Source organism: Rhinopithecus bieti, unplaced genomic scaffold (assembly GCF_001698545.2).
Source record: "Rhinopithecus bieti isolate Rb0 unplaced genomic scaffold, ASM169854v2 scaffold_1295, whole genome shotgun sequence".
Classification (NCBI taxonomy): Eukaryota; Metazoa; Chordata; class Mammalia; order Primates; family Cercopithecidae; genus Rhinopithecus; species Rhinopithecus bieti.
The window spans coordinates 1,429,419-1,441,049 of NW_016803880.1; the positions used below are offsets into that span (position 1 = coordinate 1,429,419).

An 11,631-nucleotide genomic window follows, 5' to 3' on the forward strand; every position below is an offset into this window, starting at 1 on the left:
CAACCTAAATCAATAGAGAAATGGTTAAATGAATTATGGCACATCCATAAAACAGAATCATGCAACTGTAAGAAAGAAAAGAACGAAAAGAACGAAAAGAACGAAAGAACGAAAGAAAGAAAGAAGAAAGGAAAGAAAGGAAAGGAAAGGAAAGGAAAGGAGGAAGGAAAGAAAGAAGAAAGGAAAGAAAGGAGAGGAGAGGAGAGGGGAGGGGAGGGGAAGGGAGGAGAGGAGAGGAGAGGGGAAGGGAGGAGAGGAGAGGAGAGGGGAAGGGAGAAGAAAAGAAAGAAAGGGCCAGGAACAGAGTCTCACATCTGTAATCCCAGCATTTTGGGAGGCTGAAGCGGGCAGGTTATCTGAGGTCAGGAGTTAGAGACCAGCTTGACCAACATGGCGAAATCTGTCTTTACTAAAAATACAAAAATTAGCCAGGCACGGTGGCACATGCCTGTAATCCCAGCTACTTGAGAGGCTGAGGCAGGAGAATCACTTGAACCCAGGAGTCAGTGTGCCAAGATCTCGCCATTTGTACTCCAGCCTGGGCGACAAAGCAAGACTCCATCTCAAAATAAAAAAAACAGAAAAAAGAAAAAAAAAAAAAGAACAGGTTTTATATACTAAAATGGAAAGGACTCCAAGAATCTAAGTATAAACAAACAATACAATCCAGAATGGTGTATATGGTAAGAAAGGGGGGGAAAAACCAAGACTGCATATTTGTATTTGCTCATATTTTCCAAAAGAAACTCCAGAAGGATACGTAAGAAGAAACGAAAATGTTTATCTTTGTCATAAAAGGAAAGTGGTGGTCGGCCAGGCGCAGTGGCTCATGCCTGTAATCCCAGCACTTTGGGAGGCCGAGGCGGGCGGATCACTTGAGGTCAGGAGTTTGAGACCAGCCTGGCCAATAATGGTGAAACCCTGTCTCCACTAAAAATATAAAAATTAGCTAGGCTTGGTGGCATGCGCCTGTAGTCCTGACTGCTCAGGAGGCTGAGGCATGAGAATTGCTTGAACCTGGGAGAGAGAGGTTGCAGTGAGCAGGGATCATGCCACTGCACTCTGGCCTGGGTGACAGCAAGACTCCGTCTCGGTGGCAGCGAGGAAAAAAAAAAACAGTGGTGGGAGGGGGACTTATTATCTTTATATATTTTCAAATTTGTGGGTGTCAATATATTAACTCAAAAAATTAAGTTAATTAAATTCACTACAAATACTTGTTACAAGCAATGCAGGATTTTAAAAAGAAGCACGACATTTTCTTCCCATATACTCAAAGCAATTTCCCTGCAGAGAATACTAAATGAGCTAAATTCCGCAACTGCCAAATGAAAGTGCTGTATCTAAAACAACAGACATGTCTAACCAATGTCATTCAGACTACACACTCAACAGTTCAAAATATAAAATTAGAAGTATATGATTTTCCTACTAATTACCCACCTTGGCTTGCTTTTTGGCTTGTTTCTTTGCTTTTTTCTGTAAGTGCTTACTTGTTCCAGAAGGAATATCACTTCTCTCTTTTATATAACTGTCATTATCTTTTTCTTCCTCGCTATCTTGATCTTCATCCTCCATTGTCTTTTTCAGATTTCTATCATTTACACTTTTCTTACCACTCTTAAAATATAGATAACATAGGTCAAAAACAAAATTTTACAACTACCATTTGGTGAAAAAAATCCGTGCTATGTAAATATTTTTCTAATTCTATTATATACTAGTTTTATTTTCCACAATATTTGAAAATAGACGAGACAAAATTCACTTATCTCATATACTAGAAAGCAATCTTCACATAATGAGAAAACAAGCAAACCAACAAAACAGCAAAAGGTAACGCCACATGCAAGTGTAATAGAAATACAATGAATTTTATTAGATACATGCTGTGTCACCCTGTAAATATGTCCATTTCCAAATACATTTTCTAAGTGACTTATATAAGTCACCACAGTGTATTCTTTTTTATTCTTTTCTTTCTTTGCATGCATATGACAGTTTTAGAAAAAGAGAAAATAAAGTTTGGTGAGACTAATTGCCAAGTAACAAGCCAAAGGTCTCATAATTCATACAAAGTTGAGTAATGATTTATCCAATACTCATAACATCTCTTTTTTCCTACTACTACTTAAAAGGAACCAAATTAAAATGAAATAATACTCTTTATCTAACATTTATGAACTTAGGTGTGCAAGGGATTCGTGGTTAGTCTTATATAACAAAAATAAGTATTAATTTTAATATAAGGAAAATACTTCTCTGTATGGAAACCAAACTAATTACTTGTACAGAATTCTGAATACATCATCTTTTTTTCATCCTTGTTTTAAAAGTAGTTACCCTGTTCTTTATTCAAATCCTAAAATTATTCTACCTCAAATTAAGAAAATTTCTGCATGTGCTAGTAATATACAAACTTAAAAAGAGTAACAGGGCTTCCCCCCCGTAAAATCTTACAGGAAAAAAAACTACTTGAATAAAATAAACTCAATAGTCTTACCTGATCATCTAAAACTGGGAGAGACAAATCAAGGAAAGATTCATGAACCAAGGAGACCTTAACCAATCAAAAAAAAAAGTGTAAAAATGTAAATACTGTAAATGTTACATAGTAAGATATTCCCTGCCCTGTGGGATGGGGGGTAGGGGAGGGTTTTAAAATAAACAACGGCTTAAGAAAATTTGAAATGAAAAATTACACAACATTGAGGACTTTGGGTTGGGGGAAATAAATCAAAATGTTTAACTTCTTCAAGATTTAAGGAGTGCTGACATTTCCCACAAAGAACCATGCACATCTGAATAGTTTAAAAAGATATCCTATGAAGGTAGAGATTTCTGTTTTTGAAATAAACAACAGATAAACTACTATATGAATATTAATGAATAAACCCAGTACACATCACATCTACTTACAGTTCTGCATTGATCACACATGATCGTACTAGTTAGTTCACCACCAAAGATGCGGTCAACAAAACTTGGTATTGATTTTTTCTTCTCATAGTCTAAGGAGAAAAAAAAAAAGTTCATCAATTACCAATTACCTTTATATAATTAATTAAACAAGAAAAACTAAAACTACTTACCTATCTAACTCTAAAATTTTATTTTAAATTTCCTGTCCCACAGACTTCTTCCTCCATTCATAATCACCATTATTTCATTTTTATGCGATAGAAGTCAGTATTATATATTCCACCTCTGAGCATAACATAATTGAACACAATCACCTTTTAGGAATAAGACAAAAAAGTCCGTATCCAAGACCTAGTCAGTGGGCAGTAAACTGTGCAAGTCAGTGAGACTTCTATGTCTCTCTCTCTGTTAGTATAAAATGAACAGCTCGGACTAGGCTGAATGACAGTCTAGCTCCTTAGTTCTAGCTCTAACATTCTAACATTCAAGACTGATAAAAGATACCACAGTAGCAAACTGGGAGAGAAAATGCATGTAACTTGTTTTGTGAACTCTAAGACCGAACTCCTTTGATATTTTAAAAACAAAAGAAAGGCCGGGCGCGGTGCTCAAGCTGGAATCCAGCACTTGGGAGCCGAGACGGCGGACACGAGGTCAGAGATCGAGGACCATCCTGGCTTACACGGTGAAACCGTCTCTATTAAAAATACAAAAAAAACTAGCGGGCCGAGGTGGCGGGCGCCGTAGTCCCAGCGTTACTCAGGAGGCTGAGGCAGGAGAATGGCGTAAACCCGGGAGGCGGAGTTGCAGTGAGCTGAGATCTGGCCACGGCACTCCAGCCTGGCGACACAGCAGCGAACTCCACCTCAAAAAAAAAAAAGAGGCCGGCGCGGGGGCTCAAGCTTTAATCCCAGCACTTTTGGAAGAGCGAGACAGCGGATCACGAAGGTCAGGAGATCGAGACCATCCTGGCCTAACACGGTGAAACCCGTCTCTACTAAAAAATACAAAAAACTTAGCCGGGCGAGGTGTGCGGCGGCCTGCCAGTCCGCTACTCGGAGCTGAGGGCTGGAGGAGAATGCGTGAAACCGGAGGCGGAGCTTGCAGTGAGCGGAATCTGCACTGCACTCCAGCCCGGGCACAGAGCGAGACTCCGTCTCAAAAAAAAAAAAAAAAAAGAGAAAAGAAAAGAAAAAGAAAAACCTCAGGAAAATATTTCAAATGAAATCTTCCTTTTATTTTCCTATGTTCCTAGAAATAATCTTGATAAGTTTAATCTAACTAAAAGCCCTAATTTTACTACTTGGTCAGCCAATTTTCCAAATACATGAAGCCTATAAGCACTATTCAAATGATAATTTATGCGGAACCACACTTTTACGACAGAAAATGCCAGCGGGGATAATTCTCTTCATTACTGGCCAGGCTCTAAAGGGCACCAAGGAGGCAAAGAGTTGCTATGAGTTGATTCAGATCTGTGCTTTATAATACAGTAACCCTTAGTCACTTGTGGCTATGTAAACTTAATTACAATTAAATAAAAATAAAAATAAAAATGTAGTTCCTCAGTTTCACCAGTCACATTTCAGGCGACACACGTGCCCAGTTGCTTCTATATGGGACAGCAAAGATATAGTAGAGCTCCATCAACACAGGAAGTTCTACTGGGCAGATCTGTCCTAAATCTTTACATGCCATATAATAAGAACTAAGTTGGCTCCACGATTAATACCAACTACTGACAACTCACAGTAACAAATACAATTCATGTATTACTGCTAATTATAATTTTAAGCTTTTGAAAAGTAAAACTGTAATTCATCTTAGCTCTATCTTTAATACATAAAAAGAATACACTATAGGTTAAAATTGTCCACTTTTGGAATACCGAATAATTTTTACTAATCAATGTTGATAAAGAGAAATTATACATTAAGAATTGTGGACTTGGAAATACATGTGCCAGCAATCTTGTCCTAAGATACAGAGGATTTCAACTATAGTGTTTTAGTTCAAAAAGTCAGACATTACCTTTAACTTTATTTTTTAGTTCTTCATCCAATTTTTCAGTAGAATTACCAAATGCTTTAAGTATTCCTTTACTCACTCTCTAAAAGTAATAAAATGAATATATATACACTATTAAATTTTAAATTTTATTTTCCTTAGAAAATATGTAATCAAGTCAAGAAAGTGATCAGGATACAGCTGCCCATTTTTACTAAATAATTCCAAAATCACATTTTCAAAATTAATTCCAGGAGCTAAAAAGGAATTATGCTGCAAAGCAATCACTAAAAAAGGTATTATCTCATCATTTCAAGATCTTAAACCTTTTCAAACCAAAGCTTATCAGAACATGCCCACCTCCTTTGAAAAGCAACTGAAATAGCTTGTCCTATAAGCAGAATGATTACGTGAGAGCCACAGGGGCTGACTCCAGTGCTTAAAGCCCAGCTCCATTATTTCTGGGGGACCTTAAACTAGGTACTGAACCTCTCCACAGCCTAGATTCTCTATCTATGGAATAGGAAAAAACCACAGTATCCACCTCGCAGAAACTTTGTGAGAACGAAGTAAGGGAATTAATACAAAACACTGAAAACAGTGATTGGCATAAAATAAGTGCAAAATAAATATTAGTTATCACTATTACGAGTACTCATTAATTCATATCCCCAAATACATTATTTTATATCCTGGCAAATAACAAAAATTTTAAAATGCAACAAATGTTCCCTGACTCCTACAAAATGAAAATACTTTCTAGATTCAAAAAACAGTGTTAAATCAGACTCAGAATAAGAGTAAGGGTGTGCTGCACCTGGGAACCATTTTGGGAGAAACATTTTCCAATATTTGGCAGCTCTTCTCATAGGTTAGTACAACAGAACCTTTAAAGAACATTAATGTTGTAAACATCAACTAAACTTAAGCCATCATGAGAAAGAGAATCACTGCTAATTCTCTGGATTCATTCTAATGGTGAAAACATACTAGTTGAAAAAACTGGTGTAAGAAAAAATTTAAAAGTATGATGGCCTTAATATCTAGCTTTCATTGTTTTAACTCGTAAGATATCAAATGAGACAGAAAGCTTATGAAGATAAGATCATAAAATACAATGGTCATAACATGCTAACTTGGTGTTCTTCTGCTCTCATCCCATCCAATAAATAGCGAAGCAGCTCCTGGCTGTCTTGCTGCTGATAGCCTTTAAACCGCACTGCTCTGGAGAAAAAGAAAAAGACGGAAAAGCAATCTTCAGTCTACTAAGATCTGAAGCTATTTTTAGAAAATCTTAGGATCATATCCCAAATCTCAGAGAGTTCTAATTTCTTTTCTTTGTTTTTTTTTTTTTTTTTTGAGACGGAGTCTTGCTCTGTTGCCCAGGCTGGAGTGCAGTGGGGCGATCTCGGCTCACTGCAAGCTCCACCTCCCAGGTTCACACCATTCTCCTGCCTCAGCCTCCAGAGTAGCTGGGACTACAGGGACCCGCCACCACGCCCAGATAATTTTTTGTATTTTTATTAGAGACAGCGTTTCATTGTGTTAGCCAGGATGGTCTTGATCTCCTGACCTTGTGATCCGCCCACCTCACCCTCCCAAAGTGCTGGGATTACAGGCGTGAGCCACCACAACCGGCCAGAAAGTTCTAGTTTCTACAAATTTCTGTTTAGTCCACTAACACCGTTGGGAGATTTAACTATCACATAAAATATATGTTAAAATCCAAATGAAAAAAAACTATGCATTTTGTATACAGAGAGTTGACTAAATGTAATGCTATTAATATTTTTATATTTTAATATTAATATGATTTCTCAGCATGTGAAGCACTAAAAGCACAATCAAAGTGGATACTCACTTTTACAGACCTGAGAAAAGAGTTCTTTAGGTGTCACAATCCCCTTTTGGTCTCTTGCATCTCATTAAGAAACTGGCTCATGGCTAAAGTAAGAGGGCCTGGAGGCTCAAGGTTTATTTCTAACGGTTCCTGAATATGGGAAAAGAAATTACTTTCTTCAGTCAAATTTTGGAATCATTGACTTTACTAAAATCTAATTAGTTAACATATACTGTCAATGTTCCTGACAGAACTGCCCTATTTAAAAGTTTAAAATGTACATCAAAAGATACAGAAACTGTTTGGTCACAGACTGTTTTATGCAGAATTCAGCTCTACTATTTTAGTTTTAGATTATCCGGAACACTTACTACCTAAGAATTGAAAGAGCCAAAGCAAAATGTAAATAATAAAAATGGATAAGGCAATATTTATTTGATTACACAGCTCTTAAGTACCTTAAAGATGTTAAAAATAATAAGGTAAGCCTAAGGCTTCACAAACATATACACATTCCCAAGAAGGAAGCTTAACCCTTGAGCACAGAAAATCAGCGCATACACAGAGCAAACAGATGTAAAGGCTCCTCAAAACTTCTATTAGCCTGAAACTGTTCAACTTAGTAGCCTAAAGTAAAACAAAACCAAAACAGTGGAAATAAGTGTCAATTATTCAAAATAATTCAGAAAACAGACATTCAGAGAAGAAAGTTACAGATTAGAAAAGTTTAAAGAACATACTGTTAATGCCAAATCAGGTGGTTCGATTTTTACAATTGTTCCAGACATTTTCACTTCTTTTAGTAGTTCTCTAAGCACTGGTGTTTGTGACAAGTTCTAGCATGTAGGGTGAAAAAAAAAGAGAAAAATTACTTAAAGGCAAATCAACTCAAACACTTCTTAAGTGTCTATTCTATCAAAACAGAAAATCATGACCAACACTAAAATCTCTATTGTATCTGTACTCGGAAAATGAGAAGTTACAGACGCTTCTCTCCCGGCTCTATATGGGTCATAACTACTTCATTTCTGAACTTATTCATCACCTCAGTGGGGCACTCTCCCACCAGCCAATCAGAAGTAGCTATCCCCAATACTCCACCATGATTCTCTCACAACCACTTACCGCCACCTGTAGCTACATATTTGCTTCTGTATGAGGTTATCCTGTGTTTCCGCCGCCCAAGTGCAAGCTCCATGAAAGCAGCAGCAATATTTGTTTCAAACCCACTGCACCCGAGTGCTCACCAAACTGTCTTACTGTTATGCAATAAAACTTTCCTTAAGTTTTCTCTGGCCAGGCGAGTTGGCTCACGCCTGGAATCTAAACATTTTGGGGAGCCCAAGTGGGTGGACTGCTTGAGCCCAGAAGTTCAAGACTAGCCTAGGCAACAGGGCGAAACCCCATCTCTACAAAAGATACAAAAACTAGCTGGAAGTGGTGGTGCATGTCTACAGTCCTAGTTACTCTGGAGGTTAAGGTAGGAGGATTGCTTGAGCCCAAGAGGCAGAGGCTGCAGTGAGCTGAGATCGTGCCACTGCATTCCAGCTGAGTGACAGAGTGAGACCCTGTCTCCAAAAAAAAAAAAAAAAAAAAAAAAAAAAGTTTTCTTTGGATACATAGAAATAAATTACTTAGGGGGGAGTTAAGTAGCAGATTCTACAAGGAAAAGGATGGTTTTTTTTTTTAAAGGGAAAAAAATGACAATGTACCTGCATAACTGCATTGAAGAAACACGTGTTTCCCAAATTACTGAGTCCTTTCACAGTTATCTGAGAAAGAGAATTCATGGGAGGATTCTCATTAGCCATGTTTTCCTTCTTTTCTCTCTCTTGTTCATTTTTACTCTCTTTTTCTAATTTTTTATTTTCAAGTTCAATATTTCCATTATCTTTCTCTGCTTTAAAAAAAGAAGAAGAAAACATTTGGCAAAATGTGTAATATGGTCATATCGAATGCAGACGTATACTTGGGAAACAGTATTTTAGAGTCTGTGAGTTTACCTAAAGACATTATTTCCAACCCACCCACCCATTTGATTTTAAATAAATACAGGTAAATTGCCATGCAAAAAACAAAACAAAACAAAAACCCAATAAACAACAAATACTCAGACCTAAAGTAAGCAATAGTTTGACAAATGAAACCAAACAGTATGTGCTTTGGTATAAATCTCCCTTTTTTACTGCACAAAAATTATTTACAAACGAACACATCTTACCTTGTAAAATTAAGAATATGAAACAATCAAGAACGTGGACATAAAATAAATTTTTTAATGAATTCTGTGGGTCAAAAATCAATCCTAAAGTAAAAAACAAAAGTAATTCTGGCTCTGACAAAGATACTTGTGACAATAGAAATTTAAAAAACATGCTTAAAGCAAACGCTGTACATCAGTCAATTAGTTTAATTATGCATGGAAAGAACCTAAGAAATATCTGACCATTAGAAGGAATCACAAATGCTTTACTTTTATGTTATCCCAGCAAACAGACAGAAATCTTGCTATTACAAAATTACGACACTAAGAACAGTGTTAAGGCAAGTCTATAGTAAGCCTGGCTAGGGTTACGGGAACAGGTCTATTGGTCATTACCTTAGTCTATGGCCTTCATCACATCTGACTAGACCATTTATTACATCCCTTCTAACACCTGAAACTAAAAAGTTTCATAGTTTGAAATCAACCATAACTAATGTTACTCAGCTGTATGTAACACTAGGTAGTATAACAAATCTAAGTATCAGCAGATACATAAATCAACATTTGGTATATATTAAAGAAACAAATTATTTTACCTGGCTTTGGAGTTGTAATGCCAGCTTGTTTTCTAACATAATCAACCACTTGACCCAATTGGTTTGAACTACAATACTGGACCTCATTATCACATATATAACACCTGTGTCCCAAAAAAATCACAGAAAGAAAAATGACAAACTGACAACCAAAAAGGGGGAGATAAATAATAATTCCTGGAATCCAAAGTGTGTAACTGCCAACTTATTCTATTAAAGAAACTGAACATAAAAATTCTGTTTTCCTGAAGAAGACAGTGCATATTTACTCTGGTTTATTATTACTAAGATTTGCCAGAATTACAGCTGCATATAAGTAGTACGATGAAATACCCCAAATATTTTACTTTACTGGTTATAACATTGAAGTCAAAAGATTTTTCTACATATATTTTAAAATACAGAACTACACTAACAAAAATAACAACTTCTTTTTTGTTTTTTGAGACAGAGTCTCGCTCTGTCGCCCAGGCTGGAGTGCAGTGGCGCCATCTATGGTCACTGCAAGCTCCACCTCCCGGGTTCATGCCACCCTCCTCCTGCCTCAGTCTCCTGAATAGCTGGGACTACAGGTGCCCACCACCACGCCCAGCTAATTTTTTTTTTTGATATTTTTAGTAGAGATGGGGTTTCACTGTGTTAGCCAGACAAAAGTAACAACATTTAAAATTGAAAGATGTCATTCAAGCTAGGCACAGTGGCTCATGCCTGTAATTCCAGCACTTTGGGAGGCCGAGGCATGCGAATCACGAGAGGATCACGAGGTCAGGAGTTTGAGACCAGCCTGACCAACATGTTGAAACCCTGTCTCTACTAAAAATACAAAAATTAGCTGGGCATGGTGGTACATGCCTGTAATCCCAGCTACTCGGGAGGCTGAGGCAGGAGAATTGCTTGAACCCAGGAGGCGGAGGTTGCGGTGAGCTGTGATCGCGCCACTGCACTCCAGCCTGGGCGAGAGAAAGAGATTCCATCCCCCCCCCCGCCAAAAAAAAGATGTCATTCAGTGAAGACTACTGTGAAAATGATTTTTAAGAGGTAAAAATCTGTTTTAATGATGTTACGATGCAGCGTCTATGATATACCAGCCTGATATTTATTTTCACGCAAATTTATAGCCAAAATTTTATTACAATCTTGTTTATCTGAAATTTGTTCTTAGCATCCCTATCTCCACTATATACCTTATAATATCACAAGCAACAAAAACAAAGGGGTAAAGATTCTTAAGTCTTCTATGTTACAATTTTTCTGTTTGTGCAAACGTCCAAGCAGAAGCTTCTCATAACACCACATTCTTCAGCTTTGTGAAAGTGATGGTATTTTAAAACATACTACAAAAATTTTAAATTGTTTTCTTCTTAAACATATTTAAACATTTCTATTCTCCAATATTTCAAATAATTTCCACCCAACAGGCAGAGGAAGCGAAACTCACCATACACTCCAGTTGTCCAAACTAAGAACCAGACAGTGAGGTTCAGATCTTGGTGTAAGATAGTGCTTCAAGGCATGCTGCTCCTGAGAATTTCTGCCACAGCCCTAAAAAAATCATAATCATAAACCTCAAAGCCATAAAAATTCAGCAAGAGGGGAGAATGCAAAATCTATCATAAACAAGGAAGTGGCTCATGAAACTCTGCCACTCTTACAATCTTGAAAAGAAAATGTCAGACTCCAGAATCAGCATTTTGTTAAAACTTAAATATGCACAGGCAACTGAGAACATTTAAGTCAAAAAGTATTTAGAAAACCATGCACTTGTTGGGTGCAGTGGCTCACACCTGTAATCCCAGTACTTTGGGGGGCCGAGGTGGGGGGAATCACCTGAGAGGTCAGGAGTTCAAGACCAGCCTGACCAACATGGTGAAACCCCGTCTCTACTAAAAATACAAAAATTAGCCAGGCATGGTGGCATACGTCTGTAATCCCAGCTAATTAGGAGGCTGAGGCAGGAGAATTGCTTGAACCTAGGAGGCAGAGGTTGCCGTGAGCCAATATCATACCACTGCACTCCAGCCTGGGCAACAAGAGTGAAAACTCCATCTCAAAATAAAAAA

At 37.4% G+C, this 11,631-nt stretch overlaps 1 protein-coding gene across 1 annotated transcript in view; it reads right to left on the bottom strand.

Annotated features, from left to right (window-relative positions):
- The window catches only part of USP16 (ubiquitin specific peptidase 16), a 35,685-nt gene that overhangs the window by 9,807 nt on the left and 14,247 nt on the right, over positions 1-11,631 (bottom strand). The window contains 8 exon segments of the mRNA XM_017856309.1: positions 1,444-1,620; positions 2,504-2,560; positions 2,920-3,011; positions 4,954-5,032; positions 6,066-6,153; positions 6,787-6,838; positions 6,841-6,919; positions 7,510-7,605. Coding sequence (XP_017711798.1) covers positions 1,444-1,620; positions 2,504-2,560; positions 2,920-3,011; positions 4,954-5,032; positions 6,066-6,153; positions 6,787-6,838; positions 6,841-6,919; positions 7,510-7,605 — 720 coding nt within the window.